This window comes from Apium graveolens, chromosome 8 (assembly GCF_009905375.1).
Source record: "Apium graveolens cultivar Ventura chromosome 8, ASM990537v1, whole genome shotgun sequence".
Classification (NCBI taxonomy): domain Eukaryota; kingdom Viridiplantae; phylum Streptophyta; class Magnoliopsida; order Apiales; family Apiaceae; genus Apium; species Apium graveolens.
In genome coordinates this window covers 153,983,598-154,005,989 of record NC_133654.1, presented here as the reverse complement: position 1 = coordinate 154,005,989, position 22,392 = coordinate 153,983,598, and the positions used below count along the sequence as shown (strand labels likewise).

At 34.6% G+C, this 22,392-nt stretch overlaps 2 protein-coding genes across 4 annotated transcripts; one reads left to right on the top strand and one right to left on the bottom strand.

The window, feature by feature from the left end:
• The first annotated feature begins 3,895 nt into the window (after positions 1-3,895).
• LOC141678216 (cation/H(+) antiporter 2-like) lies at positions 3,896-8,049 on the top strand. 2 transcript variants are annotated; one of them, XM_074484484.1, is made up of 4 exons: positions 3,896-4,423; positions 4,942-5,940; positions 6,405-7,321; positions 7,518-8,049. In XM_074484484.1, exons 1-4 carry the CDS (start codon positions 4,256-4,258, stop codon positions 7,816-7,818), a joined length of 2,385 nt encoding a protein of 794 aa, XP_074340585.1. In that variant the 5' UTR covers positions 3,896-4,255; the 3' UTR covers positions 7,819-8,049. The 2 variants fall into 2 exon arrangements, with proteins under 2 accessions (XP_074340585.1, XP_074340586.1); XM_074484485.1 differs by having other exon boundaries at positions 4,294-4,427.
• Positions 8,050-10,366: 2,317 nt separating this feature from the next.
• Positions 10,367-20,075, bottom strand: LOC141677363 (pentatricopeptide repeat-containing protein At1g62350-like). Of its 2 annotated transcripts, XR_012557396.1 has the most exons (4): positions 19,719-20,075; positions 19,227-19,613; positions 15,654-15,734; positions 10,367-10,819 (listed from the first exon to the last, which is right to left on the bottom strand). XR_012557396.1 is itself a non-coding variant. In XM_074483258.1 (3 exons), exons 1-3 carry the CDS (start codon positions 20,016-20,018, stop codon positions 15,705-15,707), a joined length of 717 nt encoding a protein of 238 aa, XP_074339359.1. In that variant the 5' UTR covers positions 20,019-20,075; the 3' UTR covers positions 10,994-15,704. The 2 variants fall into 2 exon arrangements, 1 of the variants encoding a protein (XP_074339359.1); XM_074483258.1 differs by lacking the exon at positions 10,367-10,819 and having other exon boundaries at positions 10,994-15,734.
• Between the last annotated feature and the right edge of the window lie 2,317 nt (positions 20,076-22,392).

The window sequence follows — 22,392 nt, the reverse complement described above, 5'->3', positions numbered from 1 at the left end:
ATAGTCATCTAAATGAACTTACGGGCTATTGGATGAATGTGAGGATGAACCATTAGAGCGCAAAAGACTTGGGTAATTGCTAGCCCTGAATGTCTTGATAATTTGCTTGAAGGTAAATCTCTAAGTTTGGTAGAAGCCATTCGCTTCTGGTATAGTTCTTTGATAAACGAATATATCAAGAGAAATATTGACTAAAGTTAAGAAGTCAACAAATCAAAAAAAATTAGCGAGTATACTAGAAAATGGTTTGTCTATGTTCTTTCTATGTCCTTTGTGGGGGCAAAGGATGTTAAGAAATAGAGAGAGTGGTTCTGTTTGACAGAATCTTATTTAAAATATATGGATCTTCTTACGAGATAGAAGCCATTTGGACCCAACGAATTTTCAAATTATGAAAATGCATATGTGGGTCGAGGGAAAGTAAAAGGTCGGGCTGATACAGTCAAAAGTGATGAACTAATATACTTCAAGAAATATTCTCGAGTTATGAGAATAAGGTTCATCAAGATGATACTTATAATTTCGTATTGTGGAATTTAAAAGAACATCAACAAATATTGAGACAGTTTTTCTTAGTATTTCGGTGATCATGTTGAGTGAAACAACATAGACACGAAAAAATGGCATATTAAAATTTGATATTACTATGATAAGAAATGGATTCAAATAAACTGTACAGTTTCCATTTTGAGGATGCTCAAAATTGGTAACTAGTTGAATGAGAATTTATGATCTAAGGACGCTTAAACTCAGTAATGATGTAAACTGAAATTGCTAGTTTTTGGGACGCTAAAACGGGTAATGTCAATAACGAGTCGAAGCCTTGATAAATGACTGGAAAAGTCATTTCATAAATGTGAAATATGTCAATATTGAGATGTCAAACTGATTCAAGATCAGAGGATTGACAAATGTGCATGTGTTATTTACACATGATATTAGCTTAATTGCATGTGAGTGATCTGATCATTACGGGAAGTATTGACAAGAGGATCATCTTTGAAAATCTTGATAAGATTAAAAAGTTTTGATTTAAAGATTACAATCTTCAAGACTTTAAAAGTTTTAGATGATGCATGTCATATGTTGGTGATTTGAATTTTGAAGAGATCAACGAGGCTAATTCTGCTATAGATATAATGGATTAGTATATATTCTAGGATAGATGAATAAGGATCTCTCAAGAAGGATTACAAGTCTATTGTACTTTATTGAATTGTATAAAATTAGACATAGGCTACACAGTTGGTAAACTAAGTAGATGCACGAGTATAACAGAAATTGGTCACTTAGAAGTGATTGCAATGGGATTCAAGGTGTATGATATGTGCTCGTGAGTTTGGACTGCAATACGAAAGATATCTAATCATATTATGCGGATATAGTATGTAAATTAGATATTTGACTTTAGGAACTTAAAAGTCATTGGTGAATACATTTCACACTTAACAGTCATGTCATGAAAATCCTAAACTAATCTCCATTCATGATGGAATACGAGTCTAGTGCATCAGATAAGTTCACGTAAAAGGCTGAAATAGTAGCCACGGTTTAAAGGATATTCCAAAATAACAAGAAATGTGTCTTCAATATGTATAGAATGCAAATTTGGGAGATAACATTGTGCAATGGCATGTCTCACATCTATGATAAAGACATAGCACTATTAAACAATTATTCTCGATAAGAATTATCGTGATGGACTATGTTAAGTCAAATGATAATTTTGGATCCACTAATTAAATGGTTAAGCTGAGCGTGTTTGGTTAATCCAAAAGAATCTAGTTATACCGAGAGATAGTTGTAAAATCATCGAGAGCAATGGGCCTAGCCTATTGCTTAACGATGTCATGGTGAACGCCCAAATAATGTTGACTGGAGATCCCAAAAACTTGGTTCAGTGGGCCAACTAAATCATGATGACCAAATCACTATAGGAGAAATCCCAGGCATGTTCTTATGATGAGGAAACAGTGAGACATGTATGGTACAAGGCTAAGCTTTTGAGCTTTTAATGATCTTTTGGCGAATACATGGAGTTCAGGAGTGAACGCATGGTATTCAGTTGAGTAAACGCGGGTTACTCTATAAGATAAAGATCACATATGTGGGAGAGAAGTGGGGCCGCTTTAAAGAAGAATTGCGAGGCACAATTCTTTAGAAACTCCTGCAAAACCAAGACGATGTTCCATGGCCAAAATGGACATACTCATGAGAGCTAAACAAATCAAAAAATATAGTGATGAGTGTATCATCATTTACATAAACGGTCAAACAGTTCAAGGACAAGCATGTCCAATATCTACCAGTAAAGTCGATATGCTTATTCGAGAGAAGGTTCATGAGCATTTTCTACCTATCATATGCTATATTTGATCGAAGAAACTATCACTAAGTCAAACTTTGTGTCTGTCTGTCTGTCTATGTGGTGTGTGCTACTGGACTATCAATCTCATTTGTGGGGGATTGTTGAAAAAACTTAGTATTTTAGACTAAGTTGTGACTCATTTTGAGACTCTATATGAGTCAGACACCGTATGTGTTAGTGGTGTGTATTTATTGGAACGTATTCTTCTCTACGAGGGGATACCAACACATATTTATACGCTCAAAATGAGTAAAATGTGAATGAGAACTGATGTTTCAAAGTGTGACGTTTTAATATGAAAAGTGTTTTTGTACCACATCGAGAATAGCACAAACCCCTTCCTTATTTTATGTTATAAATACCATGTATCACATCGAAAAGAAAAATAAGTCCTTTCAAGCCTCTTTATAAATAGAGTGTTGGGACACCAGTTTTATTATGTCGATAAAATAAGATGTGTCTCTTTATTTCTCGTTCTCTTCAGTCCTAAATTTTCCAAATAGTCCGGTGATAGTTTCTTGTTCGTCTCAAACTCGCCGGAAGTGACACTCTGCCTCACTACAACTCATTTTATCCTGGGAGGCTATTCGCTCGCACATACGATGATGGCTAATATGGTTTAAGGAGACAGTCACGCACTGGACTCGGATATTTTTTGTTCTTGTCTCCTTATTTAATTTTATTTTATTCATTATTTGTTTGCATCACTCTGTTAATCACACACGAAAAGGATTGTTATTATAACTTGGTTTTTCGCAGATTGTACAACAGAAAGAACAACAGTATCGAAATTAAAAAGAGAATACATACACTAGGATAGACCTATGTTGAGCATAAGGGCAGAAGATTACTAGAGAAAGGGTATCGGGTTGTAAGTAGGTATCTGGTTAAACTGATATGGAGTTGATGTATCATTAATGATATAATGTGTTTGGTTGGGTGCTTTAATCAATATGTTTGATTGATTTTTCAGTCAAAAATTTAAATTAATTATAATAATTAATTCAATTTATGTTATTAATATTTTTTAATTTATGAATTAATTTTTACATTAAACATTTAAATTAATTGTTCAAATAATGATGAAAATAATTAAAATAAAGTTGATTTTTATAGCAGTCTCTCATGCCCATCTCTCCGCTAGGGTATGAAAAATCCGCACCTTGGGAGTTTAATAAATGGGGTTAAAGGAAAAAAGAATATCAACTAAATGTCAAATACGTGGTTGAAATGAACGAAACTCATAGCTGATTCCAGAAACCTCCGAATAAAACGACCCCTAATGTCCAAATCATTTCTTTACACTTTATTGTAGGACTACTTTTTTTCATTGTACATTCATTTTATACATAAAATAATAATTGATCCATCCAAAAAAATGTTAATTAGAATACCATATCTTCAAAAAAATATTAAAAAAAATACCATATCTAAAAATTTATATCCGGTAAGCATGGACTGCCCTCCCAAAAACAAGGAAACAAAGAAAAAGTCCCAAATTTTCATTTTTTTGTGAATCCAATTTTCTCCCTGCCCTTTAGTTTCATGTGTCCTTTTCTCCATGTTATATTTTTTTTCCCACCCAGAATTGCAAAGGACACTAAATCAGAGAAGAACCAAGTAATTGAAGAAGAATCTATTTTACTATTCGTTTGTTGGAGATCCATATGTGTATATGCATGCATGCGTGCTCGTACATGCTCCCTTTCTTTCTGGTTGTTTTTCAATTCCTTGGGTTTCTTTTTTTTTTGGGTGCTAGATAATTCGTTGTCAACGTAGAGATAATTTCAGTGGTGGGGTGTTTCTATGTAATTCGATGAGGAGTTAGAATGTTGGTGATTTGTATAATTTGGGAGATTTGATAAATTAGTCGATCGGGGAAGAAAAATGGGAGATGCTGAAATGGAAACCTCGGTGAGTCGTGCCGGGTGTAGTCAGGATCAATTTTTCAATCCTATACTCACCATGGGGTATCAAGTGGCAGCAATTCTTGTTCTTTCTCATGCCTTTCAACTTGTTCTCAAGTTCATACCTGGACCCATTGCTCAGATTCTCGTAAGTATGTCTTCAATCTATCTCATCCTAAACCATTTTAAACTAGTAGTTCTTATACTAGTTGATGTGTCAAAATCTTAGTATATTTCTTAAAAATCTCTTGAAATTTCATTTTAGTATATAGATACTCTTTAGTATTATGAGTTTAAATGTCGATTAATTTTCGCCTAGTAGGATTAATTTTTTGTAATGTATAATCCCTATTCAACTTATGATAATTGTAACAAAATTGATAATTTTTATAAACTAAGAATTTAAGTTTAACAACTTAATATCTAAAATCTTATTGTTTATGATTGCATCAATACTTGGAGTCAGGCTAATTTATATATGTGTCATATTTTTGTTATGCGTGTTGGGTGTTAAATTTTAATGAAATTAAAAGAAGGATTGAAGTTGGCAATTTATGTTGACGATTAGAATTGTCAATTCCATGAATCTGTTAATATGATATGCTAGCTAGTTCTTATCATCTCAGATATGTATGTTTGTTTCAATGTCTGTTTTTTTGATTGCAGGCTGGGTTTGTGCTAGGTCCCTCGGTGATCTCGAATATAGAATCTGTAAAAAAGTTCTTCTTCCAAGCTTTTGCTTTGGATTATTACGAGGCTATGGCAATGTATGCAAGAATTGTTATAATGTTTCTGATTGGGCTTGAGTTAGATGTTGCTTATCTAATACGTAACCTAAGGCGGGCATTTGTTATAGCTCTTGGAGGTTGTGTAATGTGTACCATTTTCGCTTTTGCTATTACTAAGTTTATATTTGAAGAAACTACTGCGGAAGGCAATCAATTCTTGATGGGCTGCATGATCGCAGTCATAATGTCCAACTCAGGATCCCCATTGGTAATTCGTTTGGCTGCTCATTTGAGATTTGCAACCACAGATGTGGGAAGACTTGCCATTTCATCCTCACTGATCTCTGACCTGTATGCTGTGGGTGTTATGATTATAGTTTCCAGGAATAAGAAAGAGAAGTCTAAAGATTGGATTTCTGATGGTTTCCTTACATTGCTGATCATTGTGACAGTAGTAGTGGTAAATATATACCTCGCCAAGTTTATGAACCGGAGAAACAGAAATAAGAAATACCTGTCAAATATTGAAGTGTGTATTATTTTGGCAATTATTATTGGAGCTGCAATGGCAGTTGAGTCCATCGGATATAGCAGCATTTACGCTTGTTTCTTTATTGGCTCAATGTTTCCAAGGGGTGGCAAAACTATTAGGACCTTGCTGATAAAACTAACATATTCAATTCACAATTTCATCTACCCAATTTACTTTGGCTATGCAGGGTTCAAAGCCGATTTATCTGTAGTGTACAAACATATATGGAGGGTTTTAATTATTGTCCTTGTCATCCTGTTGAGCATTGGTGGCAAGATAACTGGCACTCTTGCTGCTTGCCGTTCTGTAAACACTCCATTAAATGAGGGAGTCCTCCTTGCTTTCCTGTTGAACTTCAAATGCCATGTTGATCTAGTAGCCTTAACTGTAGGCCAACAGAATGGAGTAAGTCCTATTTTCAATTTTCATATTAGCATCTTTAAATTTAGTCATCTAACTATATTTTTAACCTGGTTCGTGATTATATATCTGCCATATTCTGAATCCGTCATCTAACCATGCTTTATTCTACTAGAAAAATATAGACAGATTAGAGAACAATCGGTTCTGTGCTTCTGTGCTTGTATTACATGGAAGAATAATTCTCATATCTCATTGCGTATTCTTTACAATGTATATATAGTGTATATTAAACTGACATCCTATACAACCCTAAAATATATATGGTAAGTATTACCAACAATATCATTCTAATTATACAATATATTCTAGAGAATATTTAGGGAGGATTTTCAGGGATTCTGACATTCTCTGTCTTGTTTTTTGGTTGTATTTGAATATTTGCTAAGACGAGGGACTAAAAAAACCACTTTTTTTTCTTTTTATTTCTGTGTGTTGAATTAGTGCAGATGGTTGTCAGTCAAACATTCTACAGTTTGATGACATGTTCCGCGGTGATTAGTTCTATTATATTAGGGCCATTAATAGCTTACATGGTGAGAAGGGAAAGTGAGACTCTTGGATACAGGCATGTAGCTTTAGAGTCGCAGGATCCAGATGGTGAGTTACGAATTCTAGCCTGCGTGCATAGTCCTCGCCCTGTTTCAACCATGGTTGGGCTCATTGCAACTTCAAGAGGTTCTGCAAACGTCCCTATTACTCCTTACTTGATGCACTTGATTGAGCTCCCCAAGAAAACTAAAACTAAAAAAAAGATGATGCATCCCCAGAAAGACTACGAGGAATTGAACGATGAAGATGACTACGGGGGCAACGATGTGGTAGAGATCAATGAGGCTGTCGATGACTTCACTGCAGAGACAGGCGTGATAATTCATCAAGTTAAAATTGTGGCACCCTTCACAAGCATGTATGAAGATGTCTGTGAGTTTGCTGAGGATGTACGGGCATCTATTATAATCATGCCTTTCCATAAGCACCAGAGAATAGATGGAATATTGGAGAGTGGCAAGGTGGGTATAAGGAATACTAATCAGAAAGTTCTGAGGCATGCTCGATGCAGTGTTGCCATACTTGTAGACCGAGGACTTACAGCTGGATCCTTAATGGCTTCCGGGTCTAATTCATTGCAACATGTGGTAACTCTGTTTTTTGGGGGAACTGATGACCGTGAAGCGCTGGGGTTTAGTGAACGTATGGGCGCACATCATCATATAAATCTAACAGTCATTCGCTTCCTCCCTGCAAGGGACCAAAATGTGGAGGTTAATGTTGCACAAAAGGAGGAGAGTGTTCTGATGGCCATATCAGATAATGAGAGAGAGAACGAGATAGACAACAATGTCATGACAGACTTCTATAACAAGTATGTCATTCAACACCTGATCATATCCTTAAAAACCTCTATCCTGAATATCAAAAATTGACGTTTAATTGCCAGTACTGTTTAGTGGAAAAGAAAACCTAACTACATATCTTCAATGTAAGAAATAGCTAAAATTGACATAAAATAGATTTTGACTTATCTCACTGCCTGTGATATTTTGGGTAATGATTATCAGGTATGTGACGTCAGGACGTGTGGGATACGTAGAAAAACGTGTAAATAACGGGACAGATACAGCATCAGCATTAAGGGACATGTCAGAAATGTACTCAATGTTCATAGTAGGAAAGGGTGGGAGAGGACACACCACAATAACAGTGGGAATAAGCGACTGGGAAGAATGTCCAGAGCTAGGCACAGTGGGAGACTATTTAGCTTCTTCAGACTTCGATATCAGTGGTTCAGTATTAGTAGTTCAACAACATGTCCCAAACAATGATGAAGAAGATGATATTGACATTGACGAGGATAGGTAGATTAACTCACATACTTAGCTAAGCTCATCTCCGTAATCATTTTTTCACTTTGGAAGAGTTGCATCATTCATAGACATTCGTGGCAAGGTAGATCATTAGATTTAGTTGAATTTTAAGAACTAATTTGTGGAATGTAGCCACTGATGATCCCGCTGATATATGCTTACAGATTTTAGTATGTACACTTCCGGATTTTAGTATTCCAAATTCCATCTCAATTTGTAGTTTTAAATTTACTCTTTATTTTTATCATCAAAATTCATCTCTTATTTGACCATGTTTGTTTACGAAGAGATCTGGTAAATATAAAATTATGGTTCATGTTTTTTTTCCAGTGGAATATGGATGTTCTATAAATTTAGAACAATGGGATTCAAATATCACCAAATGAGTGAATAATGCCAAATTGTCATTATTGAAAATTAAGACTCAAATTGTCATTTCATAAAGGTACATAATGTCCCGTTTTTATTATATAATAAAACGGAATTTCATCTACCGTTTTATGTGTTTCATTTTTATATTTGAAGGTTCTAACGTTTTGTGTTTATATTTTTCTTTTCCCTTATTTGAGATGTTTTGATTTATTATTTAGGAACCCGGAAACATCACTTAATGTTACGTTTTCGATATTTATTTTTATTTAATATTTTTAAAATTTAAAATATACCAAAATTTAAAAAAATTTAACATTTAGGGTTCACCAATACTCTTTTGGGTTTTAGAAATATTAAAAAAAATAATAAATATTATACCGATTTAAAGTTTAAGGTTTATGGCATTTAGAGCTTAAACCCTAATTTAAGCGTTAGGCCCTAAACCCAGGAACCAAAAATGTAATTTTTAGATTAAACAATTTTAAATTTAAAAGTGTAACTTAATTTAATAATTAACATTTTAGGATTTATCAATCCCCATTTGGGTTTTAGAAACAATTAAAATAAATTTTTAGTATTTTAGGAATTAACAATTTTTTTTGAGGTTAAAAAAATTATTAAAACATTATGGGTGTAAAACGCTAGATAAAGTGGTCTTTTGGGGCCAAAACGCTACATGATATAGTGTTTGGAACAAAAACAAAACTTCAACTCACGTTTTGTCACTTTTTTTAAAAAAAACAAGTAACGTTTTGTATTATTTTTAAATTATTAAAAAAAGAGTAAAACGGTACACGAAGTACCGTCTTGCGGGTTGAAAAAAAATGCCTTAAACGCTACACGAAATTTCGTTAAAAAATGACATTTTGGGTCTTAATTTCAAAAAGTGATATTTTAGACTATAATTTGTGTTGGAGTGACATTTAGGCCACCATCCTAAATTTTATGGGTTGATATTATTATTTGTAATGAATCTTCGTTGTTGCGGATTCTTTACCTCTTTTTATTTTTTTTCTTTTTTAAGAAAACTAGGGGTTATGGTTACCATATTGTTTTATTGGTTTTTCCTATTTTTATCTGTTTTGGTTTTTCTTCAGTTTTTTCGATCTGATTTCGGTTTCTCAATTTTTGTTCCACCCCCTTGTGAAAACAGATCATGATCAAAACCAAAAGTAACCATACTATTTTCCCGAAGATGGTGATCACATAAAGATAGTATCATCGCTTGAAACAAAGGCTTCTATGTTTTTCTGATATAACATAGTCTGACATAACAAATAACTCTATTCTATACAAAATATTTAGAGATAAATGCATTTTGCATACTCAAACAAAGTTGAAAAAACAATTTTGTACCAAAACTTTCGGAAATACAACTTGCACCCCTCAACTTCAACTTACTAATTCAGTATACACCATTTTACAGATTATAATTAAAATAATAAGGAATAAAAAGGGAACTTTATTTTAAAATGTAAATAAATTTTAGATGGAATTTCAAAAATAAGTTAAAATATTTATAAAAATGATTTCTTGTATATTAAATATTAATATTGATCAGAATATTTTCATTAAATGCACTTTAAAATCATAACGACGTCAAAGTCTTTAAAATGAAATAATTACATTAAATTAAATATATATAAAATATATATAAAAAAAATTATTTTGAATTTAATTTTGATAGAATTATATAATTTTTGGCATTAATAATATTACTAAAATTCAAAACTCAACTATATAATATTATTCAAAAAATTTAAGGATATTATTTTATAGCTATAATAATAAATTCAATTTTTAATATAATCTGAAAAATAAAAAAATTAGTTTAGTTAATATTTTACTGAAATTCTCATTCCACCCCTTACTTTTTTAATAATAACCGTCGAAGGAGTGCTTTCTGAATTGACAGGTTGAAGTTGAGGGTGCAAACTGAGTTTTCAATACTATTGATACATATTTGTTTTTTAAACAAAATAAGAGGGTGCAAAGTGCAATTTTCTCAAATATTTATTTACTGGTGTTTGAGTAACATTTCTAAATCAATAATAATTTAGATTAACATCGACAACTTAAGAAACAAACGAAGCCATAGCCCCAGTTGGAAAACATTAACAATTTAAAAAATTTAACTTCTAATTTACTAAGGTCCAAACATAAAATGACAGTTTTACTTGTTCAGATGATTTATATTCAAGAATGTGAGATAAAAAGCTACACGTAGTTGAATGTTTTAGGCATGCTCTCTGGTGCCTTGTGCTTTACACACAGAGTCTTGAACGGTTTAAGTAAGGCTTAAACAGTTTAAGCCGAAAGTTAAACACAAAACCAAATTAGCGTCACATAATTTATGTATAGGTAGCAGCCATTAGAGATTGCCACCATCAGCTTTGCATTTACCCAAAGATAGTGATCACCTGTAAGAATGAGTACTCCTACCAAAACAGGGTATCCACTTGAGCAGTTCCGTCATAGTATTTCTGCAGCTTCTATGAGCCCATGTTACGTCAAAAGTTGGCTTTCCATTCCAAACTTGGATAAAAATGTTCACCAACTCCAACTGATTTATTTTATACTCCGCATGATTTTCCAGCACAAGTCTTCTCGTTGTTATGCAAGTCCTAAAATGAATGCAAGGCAAATTCGTAGCAAATATTGATTCTACTAACAAAACAGCAAATAAGAATTTGAAAAAAAGTTGACCAACGATTACGGATTAAAGTGTTGAGTATACAACAACGAAAGCAAAACCCAAAGCGAATAAATAAAAACAAGAAAATAAACGACAATCAAACAAGACAAAGATTTACGTGGTTCGGAAATTCCTACTCCACAAGCCGCACTAATTTTGTATTGATCTCTCACAATTTGTTGTGTCATGATTTTACAATACAATTACATGAGTATTTATAAGAGGAGAAACTAGGCCTAAATCAAAATTATAGTCCAAATCTGAAAAGTAGACTAATTCATAAACTAATCTGAATCTAAATAATCTATTTTCATGCGCTTAATTAATAGACTCCACAAACCCAACAATCTCCCACTTGGAGTCTGGTCAATCTTCACTTCACTTCACTCTTGTAAGTCTAGTAAAATCAATTCTTCAATCAATAACTCTAACTAGTGCAGCGCCTTCTCATCAATCAATTCTGAAGGCCAGTTGAAACTACGCAAAGCTTCAACTTTTCATTCGTAACCACCTTAGTCAACGTATCTACAGGTTTCTTTCAACCAAGGATTTTCTTCAAAGACAAAGTACCATTACTTATCAACTCTCTTGTAAAGTGATATCTCAGCTGAATATGCTTCGTCCTAGCATGAAACACGGGATTCTTCGCAAGATGAATAGCACTCTGACTGTCACTATACAAAGCACTGTCCGCCTGTTTCTTGCCCAACTCCTCAAGAAAATTTTTCAACCAAATCATCTCCTTGCTAGCTTTAGAGATAGCCATATATTCTGCTTCCGTGGTTGAAAGAGCAACACTCTTTTGAAGTCGAGACATCCAACTAACTGCGGTGCCACCCAAAGTGAAAATATAACCCGTTGTACTTTTTCTTGTGTCCAAACATCCACCCAAATCTGCATCAGATAACCCTTCTAAGATAACATCTTTCTTACTGAAACATAGTGCAAACTTGGATGTGCCTTTCAAGTAGCGTAACAACCACTTGACTGCTTCCCAATGCTCTCTTCCTGGATTAGACATAAATCTGCTAACTCCCACTGCATGAGCAATGTCTGGCCTTGTACACACCATAGCATACATTAAACTGCTAACTGCAGATGCATAAGGAACTTTAGCCATATCTTTCTTGCCTTCATCCGTTTTAGGTGATTGCTTCTTTGTGAGATTAAAGTGACTCGCCAACGGTGTACTTCTGGTCTTCGCATCCTAGACACTGAATTTTTGTAACAATTTCTCAATATACTTCTCTTGAGAAAATTTTAAAGTACCTTCAGCTATATCCCTTATGATGCTCATACCAAGTATTTGTTTTGCCGCACCCATATCCTTCATCTCAAACTCCTCAGACATCTGTCTCTTTAACCTGTTGATTTCCCTCATGTTTGATCCTGCTATCAACATGTCATCAACATACAACAACAATATGATATAACATGAATCAAACTATTTTAAGTAACAACAATGATCCATAGCACTCCTCGTGTATCCATTCTTCATCATTAAGCTGTCAAACTTCAAGTACCATTGTCTTGGTGCTTGCTTTAAACCATACAAGCTTTTTATAAGCTTGCAAACAAGGATTTCTTTCCCAGCTACCTGAAATCCCTCCGACTAAACCATGTAGATGTCTTCGTCAAGATCACCATGTAAGAACGCGGTCTTAACATCTAGTTGCTTTAGATGTAACTCCTCCGCAGCCACAATACCTGTAGTCATCTTAACAACAGGTAAAAATATATCGGTATAGTCAATACCCTTTTTCTGTTGATAACCCTTGACTACTAACCTTGCCTTGTATCTCTTGCTGCCATCATGTTCTTCTTTGATCCTGAACACCCACTTATTATGTAAAGCCTTCTTTCCTACTAGCAACTCTGTTAAAGACCAAGTCTCATTCTTCTCAAGAGAACTCATCTCCTCGTCCATGGCTGATTTCCAGTGAACTGAATCATCCACTTGTACTGCCTTTGAATAACACTGAGGCTCCCCATCCTCGGTCAATAACATATAATATGCTGAAGGAGAATATCTTTGTGGTGGCCTCACACTTCTGCTGGATTTTTTTACCCGAGTCCGTGGAGTTACTGGAACCCTGTCATCAACATTCTCCGAACTCCCACTATTTCCTGCAAGATCTGTTTCTGTAATATCTTCAAGCACTGCTTCCTCTTTCTCAGGTTGTTCCTTTGTAAACTCAGAATCGACTACAAGCTTATCCTTATACACTGCATTCTCATTAAAAGTAACATCTCTACTTCTAACGACCTTCTTAGTTAGTTCATCTCAGAAACGGTAACCCATATCATCTGAGCCATAACCAATGAAGATACACTTCTTTGCTTTCGGATCAAGCTTGTCCCTGTCGAAATCTTTAACACGCACATAAGAAACACAACCAAAAACTCGCAAGTGTGAAAGATTTACCTCTTTTTCCAGCCACTCTTCTTCAGGAATCTTGAACCCCAAAGGACTTGAAGGTCCTCCATTTATGAGATACGCAGCTGTGCTAACTGCATCAGCCCAAAACACCTTTGGCAACCCTGCATGTAATCTCATACTCTTGGCCCTCTCATTCAAGGTTCTATTCATGCGCTCTGCAACACCATTCTGTTGTGGTGTCTCTGGAATAGTTTTAATCATTCTAATCCCAAATTCCGCGCAATAGCTTTTAAACTCATCACTACTATATTCACCTCCATTATCTGACATCAAACTCTTCACCTTTAAACCCGTCAGATTTTTTACTTCAATCTTCCACTTCTTGAAAGTAGCAAACACGTCTGATTTATTCTTCAAAAAATAAACTCATACCTTTCTAGTGGAATCATCAATGAAAGTGACATAGTAGCGAGATCCACCCAACGACGCAACTGTTGTTGGACCATATACATTTGTATGAACTAGCTCTAACTTCTTAGCCTTGGGGGTCCTCCCTGATTTTGCAAAAATAACACGTTTCTGCTTTCCAAGAACACATGGCTCACAGAATCCAACTTCCACATTCTTCAACTCTGGAATCTTCCCCTTCGAAGTTAACAGCTTCATACCTTTTTCACTCATATGACCAAGCCTTTGGTGTCACAAAGTTGAAAACTCAATCTCATCAGAAACTGCATTTGCTTCATAGCTAGATTGTTCAATAATGTATAAAGTCCCATTTTTCTCTCCACGAGCAATAACTAGATTCCCTTTTATAATCTTCCACCGTCCGTCTCCGAAAGTAACTCGATACCCTTTCTTATCTAACTGACCCACAGATTACAACATCTTCTTCAGTCCAGGAATGTACCTTACATCTTTCAACGTCCAGCTAGTTCCCAAAGAGGTTCTGAGATTAATATCTCTCATGCCCGCAATATCCAAAGTCTCATCATCAACAAGAAGAACTTTACCAAAATTTCCAACTCTGAAATTTAACATTAAATCCTTGCAAGGGGTAGCATGAAATGATGCACCAGAATCCATAACACATGATTCAACCGAACATTCAACACAACAAATCAAAGCATCGTCATCCATCACTTCTTCAACTATGTTAGCTGAATTATCCTCTTTACTCGTCCTTTAGGAGCCGCGGGATCCGTGCACTGATTCCTGAAGTGACCCTTCTTCTGACAATTCCAACAAACAATATCCTTGCGATCTTTGGATTGTCCTCTCTTCTGTGACTTCAATCTGCTACGCCCCTTATTCTGCCCATTTTCGAACTTTCTGCCTCTACTCTCAGCACTCAACAAGGAAACTGTCTGGTAATGAGGATGCCAACAACAAGGCTTGTACTTCATCATCGAATTTAATATCTACCGATGCCAATCTTGCTAGGATGGAATTAAATTCGTTCACATGATCAGCAACACAATCGCATTCATTCAATCTAGTGGCAACTAACAAGCGAATCAAATACACCTTATTTGAAGTAGATAGCTTCTCATACATGTTTGACAAAGCCTTGATCAAACCATAAGTTATCGTTTCCTTGACGATATTGTAAGCAACGTTCTTCGCCAAAGTCAACCTGACAACCCCCAGAATCTACATGTCCAAAAGCTTTCAGTCTTCCTCCTTCGTTGAAGTTCGTTTCTTCTCTTCCAGCGGTTCGTGTAATTTTTTCTGATACAAATAATCCTCAATTTGCATCTTGCAAAACCCATAATCTTTGCCATCAAATTTGTCGATCTTTACCTTCCTGTCTTCTGTCATCGCTCCCACTCGCCTGAAAACCTAGGCTCTTGATACCAGTTGTTGAGTATACAACAACGAAAGCAAAACCCAAAGCGAATAAACAACAAGAAAATAAACGACAATCACACAACACAAAGATTTACGTGGTTCGGAAATTCCTACTCCACAAGCCACACTAATTTTGTATTGATCTCTCACAATTTGTTGTGTCATGATTTTACAATTACATGAGTACCTAAATCAAAATTATAGTCCAAATCTGAAAAGTAGACTAATCCATAAACTAATCTGAATAGTCTATTTTCATGCGTTTAATTAATAGAATCCACAAACCCAACATAAAGCACCCAAACATTTGAAATAAAGACTAATATTTCCAAATCAAATATCATTAAATCCCATAATAATTACTTATGCAATCCTCAAAATTATATTGATCATTACTAGTAACTCACATCGCAACTAGTAACTAGTGCGACTCATATGAAATTTCTCGCAAAGATAAGATACTAAAAATATGCTTGACATTAACTCACAAAAGAAGCAAAATATTTCTTGCGCTAAAGCCCCTAGATGTTACCTTGCTTTACCATATACCATAAGTTATAAAGGCAAAATGTTGCATTGTTCATCAATCAAGGTTGAGTGGCCTTCGTTTTGGCTGAAATAAAAAAGAAAACATTTTAGTCAATACCAATGACTACAAATTAATATGCAAATTAACTAGGCAAACTAACATGAACAAACATGTTATCCCAATTGTACACATATTTTAATTATTATACTGTAATTATTATGAGAAACAACAAATCGTTTATCGACATAGTATCAAGGTTTCCTAAGTCATTGTATAGACATCAAGTAATATGTACATAGACATCATTGCATAGGTGCCAAAACGCGAACCTATGGTCTTAGTTCACGCCTAGGCTTATCGGAATTTACCACAATTTGTCTCGGTTTCCGAGTTAATAAAAATGATTTCTAACAACCATGTGTCTATGACTACCAGGGATACGAGTAAAAGTTGCTAGAAACATTGCTTCCTTCAACACCAGAAGTCAGTAATAGATTAAACAGTATGAAATTCCTCAAGCCTTAAGCAATGGTTAGATGAGAAGCAAACGAAAAAAAGACTGTCCAACACAGTCACTAAGAGATTATTTTACCATATCCCCGATATACTCGGCGACGGGAAGTTTCAGGTCCAAAGCTTGGGCTGTGTGAAGGCGATTACAGAATCATATACTGTTGACATAATTTCTTTGCGTCATGTTTAGAGATCTGACAATTTGTAACTGAAGTCATTATCCATATAACTTGAGAACATAATTTAAGCAAGACTGAATACTAGGAAAAGCAACATGCTAACACATGTTTTGAGACTTCTCGAGCGGAGCTAAAAATTGTGAAACCTTTAATTAGTGTATATATTGATCATGTGATGCAGGACAAGAATTAAAACAAGGAAACAGATAATAAGATAGAGTAATAGCAGAAAACACAAAAGCCTAAAGTGATCCACCGGAGGAAGAAACACTACCCCTAGGATTGAAGACAGGAGTTTGCATGGTTTGCGACCCACAGTAAGAGAGAAAACAATCTCGATTCAATTAGCAATCAAAGTCTTCCAATAGTAATAGAATACAGATCATTCTCTTTATATAGGAGTAAATCTCTAAAACTTCACCACCAAGTAAAATCCTTGCCTGCTCCTAGTATTGAAGACTTGTTTTTCTATGCACCCACATCACACTTGTTTCTCCAAATAAGAGCACCTTCAAGAGGCTCTTTATATGCGCTATTAAGTTCAAAAATAAAGAGGGTTGTTTAAATTAGAGGTCCAGACTCTTTAAAATTTTAAGAGCCTCCTCTCCCTGCTCATTTAACTTTTAAGAGCCTCTGGATGGCTCTTAACTTATTTTTTTTTATCAATATAATATTCATTTCCCTCCAATTGTTCCACTATTTGCACATGTATAAATTTAAATTTTTATACATAGAGATGAAATATAAATATGAAATATTTATATGAATAAATAGAGATGACACGTTAGCAGTTAACTAATGAATAACTTACTAGGAGTTTAAATGTTTATAATATTTTTAGGAGTGAACTAGGACGGAGGCTCTTGGAGTTGCTCTAACGAGTTTGTAGATAATGTGTGAAATACATAAGAGAAGCGTGTTCAGTAAAAAGACGAAGGTATAACGATTACAGGAACTAACGATCACCGGAACTGGATAGGAATGAATTTTAGTAGTAGATTGAAAGAGGAAGCTAGACAGGTAGCGAGGCCAGGAAGAAAATAATATGTATGCTAATATGTATGCGTGCTAAACACTGACATATACTTAGAACGATCTCAATTCAATATTCAATCAAAGTCTTCCAATAATAATAATAATAGATGAGTAAATCTCTTAATTTAACCACCAATAAAAATGTCATGAACCTAGATCATATAAGTAAAATATGGAACAAATAGAGATATTATAGTAGTAAACTGAAAGAATTCTGGTGATACACCAGAATTACAATAGATGGTGCTTCACCACCAGGGCAGAGCTTCTCTGCCAAAAAAAAAACCTTATAAAACTCAATGCCTAAACTATACCTGCGTGCCAGATTAAATACTATATCCCCCTTCAATTAAATCCACCAAATCATGCTGAGAATTTGTATGTCTACAATCTGTCGTTTATTCTCTCAATTAAGTCTACTGATTCTGCTCCACCAATCATGATGTATAGCTGATCAAGTGATTATGCATCCACCCTATTTCCTTTCTTTTCACGCCTTTGACATGCTTTTAGTTACGTCATTGTAGTTTTCTATTACTATAATCGAGAATACCTATTAGATTATATTCTCGATTAGATTTAAATACGTCCTAGTAGTTTTCTATTACTATAATCGAGAATATTTCTAAACTTTGACTTATCTAATCTAATCTAATAGGTATCTAATACTTTTTATCAACTTTAATCCTGAATAATAACATAAAATACATACAACATGATCCAGAATCAAGGCAAGTGCAATGGAAAAATGCCGAAATCACGATAGAAATGCTAAATCATTAATACGAACTCATCCTTGTATGATTTCTAATATCGACTATCTTCTTCACCAATGGTATGACGTCTGAACTTCTTTTCCAATGGCCCAATTGCATGTCGTCTCTGCGTATTAGGTTTCATTTGCGAGCTATTTGACAGGTCTTGTCACAAATACCTCTGAGGGATTTGCTTCCCACATATCGGCTGCATTTAGTGTTCTAATGTCCCAATCCTCTCCAAAAATTTACTCACTCTCCAGATATGTGTTCATCGAGCACAAATTCATATCACATGCTACTTCTTTTATTACTTGTACAATTGTTAAATAGGTACTTAGCTTTTTACATGATGAATTAGAAAGGTATGTGTTACTTGCTAATTAAAATAAATAACCTTTAAAAATTGAGAATATAAATATATATATAGAATAAACTAAACCAAACCAAACGAAACGTACCCAGAGTATATTTTGCATAGAGCAGGTGTCAGTGTATGGGAAGGGTAAGATGAACGCAGACCATGCCCCTACTCCGAAGAGTAGGGAGGTTGTTTCCTTGAAGACCCCCGGCTTAGTGCAACACAAAAATTGTGTGTGATATATGTGTACCTATGTGCGATAATACAACTTGGAAACCAATTTGCAAACTTCGAAAAAACATAATCTGGAAAATGGTTTTTACAATACTTGAGCCCATGATTTTATTCGAACAGGAAGTACCTAGAAAAAAGGTTTATACACTTGAGTGATCTATATACTGATATACATTTATACACACACACGTTAATAAGCACATAAACCGACAACACACACTACTTATATTTCTATTACATTTTAATTTTAGCTACAGCTTCTCAGTTCTAATTTCAGCTACCGCTGTTCCCAAGATCGAATACTATGCATGCAGCAATAGTCTGAGATTAAAAAAAAAGGAAGTAAATAAAAGGTGGATTAAATTCTTAGGATTGTGACACATTGAATACATTTTACAAGCAGGAACATCACCAAAGAAAGAACGTGAATGAGAACCAATTACCAAATGTACTATGTTTACAAAACTGAAAAGTTATCAAAAACAAACAGGGTACTTACAAATGTCTTTTCAGCTTCTTTGAGGAATTTCTTTGGAGAATCCAGATATTTATAACACTCTTTCTTTACTTGGGCTGCAAGCTCTCCTTTTCCAGCACTTTGTAGGTTTCGTATTAGTATTATTAAGGTTAACTTATCCGGAACGCAGCCAGATGCCTTCATGAACTCGTATGTCTCCATTGCCTTCTCTAACATATCCACTTGAACATATGCTCCAATAAGCTCTGTGTAGGCCCTGGTGTCTACAACTAATCCTTCTTTCTTGAGTTGGGAGAAAAGTTCCTCGGCCTCACTAATCAGTTTGTTTTTTCCAAGCATTAATATCATGTCACTAAACAATGACACATCTGGTTTATACCACACTTCCTTCCTCAAAAATTCAAATACCTGGGACCTAGTTATATTTCAGATGAATTGCGCACTTGAACAATATAATCATATATACACAAAATATAATACAAGAGATAGGAGATGGGAGGAAAATGGAAGGACCTTAAGTGCTAAATCCACATGATTTTGTCTTTTCAACTCAGCAAGAGTATCCAACAAATCAGCTATCAAGAGCCTGCTAATTGTGGCATTAAAAACATGTTGTAATTTAGGTGGTGATTTTGCTGCTAATTTTAAAGAGTGAACAGCTTGTATAGCTTCTGTAGATAATATTCTTGACCGCCACATGGGTTTTCTGTTTCCATTCCTTAAACCACAACATATATGTAAGTGATGGGTCTTGCCGGTTTTAAGATTTGGAATGAAACCCAGTTGAGATGTCTGAAAAACAACAGACCCCATTAATTCTATTTTGTCTTTGGATTGGGGGCACCGGAGGGAGGAAGAATTGGACCATGTTTGGGCGTTAGGTTGGGTAATCAAAATTTATAAAACAATTTGCTTTTTTAAAATAAAAATTAGTATTTATATTATGTTATCATATTAATTATTATGAAAACAACTTTTAAATTTTTCTATAAAACTAAAATATGAAAGGTCTAAATATTTTATGATAGAAATTTGAATTGATAGCACTATTAATAATAATCTTAGATTATTTATTATTTATTTTAAATTGTGTTGTTATGTTAATTTTTTATTTAATCATTTTCACAAATCATGTAATTTTAACTATTAATAATTAAATTTTTAACATATTTAAATTCAAATACATTTGAATTTATAGGGTACGAGAATTGAAATTTATAAAGACAATTTTAAGTATTAATAATTTATAAACAGGTATTTTTTAAATGGGTAAAATAAAAGAGTATATAATTTTGCCCATTTAAAATTAAAGAGTATTGAATAGATACTCTTTAAAATTAGAATAGATATAGAATAGATTTTGGAGTCTCATATATAGAATAGATTTTGGAGTACTACAATGTAGGGATCTGCTTCCTTATAGTACTGTGTGCCTCAAGGACTATTTTTTTGAGAGTTTGATTATGATTTCAACTTGTTTTCTCAATTACAACTTGGGCTGATACAAGACCTAAGAATTTAGTAATAAATCATTGGTTTGCAGGCTCTTTAAGCCCAATTAATGATATATTAATTGTTTGGCCTTAATAATTGGGCTTCGTCTTTGGACCAAATCAGACATAATTAATGCGCTTATATATTACGTGGTAAGAATTATTTTTATCCCCTATCATTTGCCCCCCAACTTCTAAGAAAATATATAAGATTTCGTAGAAGTTAATTTTTTCATTTTGCCCTTGCAAGGTATCGTTTTATCATAAAGTGTGGAGCGGCCTACACATTTACAATGTTTTCCATTCTCGAGGCTTCAAACTATTTTCTGGAAAAAAATTCATACTCATTTTCCTTACATACTTCCTCTGCTAGAATATGCCTTGAATAGCTTAATGCCCCCAATGCTCGGATTTCGGGGTTCTCGCTGCGGGTTCGGGGGCCACGCCCCCGACCTTTAGTAATTTTCAAGAATTACCCTTTTAATTCCTTAATTTTCGGATTTTTTTTTCAATTTTTCTGCTATTTTCGACCAGGATCCTGGTCAAAATTTCGACTAGGATCCTAGTCGAAATTTTTCTGCCAACTCCTGCAGCTTAGTCGACAACTTTTGACTAGGATCCACGATCTGGAATTCGAGTAGGATCCTGGACGAAATTCTAGTCATCTCTTGCATCCTACTCGAAATTCTAGTCATCTCTTGCATCCTAATCGAAACATTTCGACCAGGAACATCGAATTAGACTTCGACCTCAATCCCGATCGAACTTATGGTTCAATCCCTGTAGTCTAGTCGAAGTCTATAGATCAGGATCCACGACCTGAAATTCGACTAGGATCCAAGTTGAAGTTCCAATCATTACCTGACATGGTTTTCGACCTCAATTTTGGTCAAATTAATAGTTATTTTAGGGGATAGTCAAAGTTTTTCGACTAGAGTTCACGACCTGAAACACGACCTCAATCCTGGTCTAATACGTGATCCATTTTAGGGCCTCTAGTCGAAGTTTTTCTTTAGGGCCTCTAGTCGAAGTTTTTTGGCTATAAAGCACGACCTGAAATACGACCTCAATCCAATTTGGATTGGGCCAATGGGCCTTTGGTTTTCGAAATCCAATTTGGATTGGGCCAATGGGCCTTTAGTTTTCCAAACCCAATTTGGATTGGCCCAATGGACCTTTAGTTTTCCAAATCCAATTTGGATTGGGCCAATGGGCCTTTAGTTTTCCAAATCTTGTTTGGATTTTTCTTTTGGAAGCTTCAAGAACATTCCAGAGAATGGGCCTCATTTTTGGGCCTCTAGATTATGGGCCTTTTGAATGTTCGTCTTCCCTAAAATCTCCTATATATTAGAGTAAGTAGATTCATTTGTCTTCACTTTACTTCTCATTTCTCAATTTTTCTCTAAAAAGTTCTCTACATTTTCCGGCTTTCTTCTATTTGCTCTCTGCAATTTTCGACGCTCAGTCGTTCCAGTTTTCTGGTGAAATCGTCAAGCCTTCATATCTTCTCCAGGTATGTTTATTGCATCCTTCATACTTTCCCAGTTTTTGGCCCATTTTCTGGGTTTTTCGATGAATATCTTCGTAGATACTTCATTTTTCGGATGAATATCTTCATCACTTCTAGGTTTTTTCTGCACTTTTCATGCATATATTCACCATGTTCTTTGTTTTTCTTGTATTTCTCAGAAGGC

What these genes read in the sequence shown, in the direction of transcription:
- LOC141678216 (XM_074484484.1), top strand. Translation starts at nt 4,256, where the DNA reads ATGGGAGATGCTGAAATGGAAACCTCGGTGAGTCGTGCCGGGTGTAGT. An exon ending in GACCCATTGCTCAGATTCTC is followed by an intron (nt 4,424 to 4,941) that starts GTAAGTATGTCT and finishes TTTTGATTGCAG; the next exon opens with GCTGGGTTTGTGCTAGGTCC. An exon ending in CTGTAGGCCAACAGAATGGA is followed by an intron (nt 5,941 to 6,404) that starts GTAAGTCCTATT and finishes GAATTAGTGCAG; the next exon opens with ATGGTTGTCAGTCAAACATT.
- LOC141677363 (XM_074483258.1), bottom strand. Translation starts at nt 20,018, where the DNA reads ATGGGGTCTGTTGTTTTTCAGACATCTCAACTGGGTTTCATTCCAAAT. An exon ending in ATGTGGATTTAGCACTTAAG is followed by an intron (nt 19,614 to 19,718) that starts GTCCTTCCATTT and finishes ACTAGGTCCCAG; the next exon opens with GTATTTGAATTTTTGAGGAA. An exon ending in AAGAAGCTGAAAAGACATTT is followed by an intron (nt 15,735 to 19,226) that starts GTAAGTACCCTG and finishes TTTTTATTTCAG; the next exon opens with CCAAAACGAAGGCCACTCAA.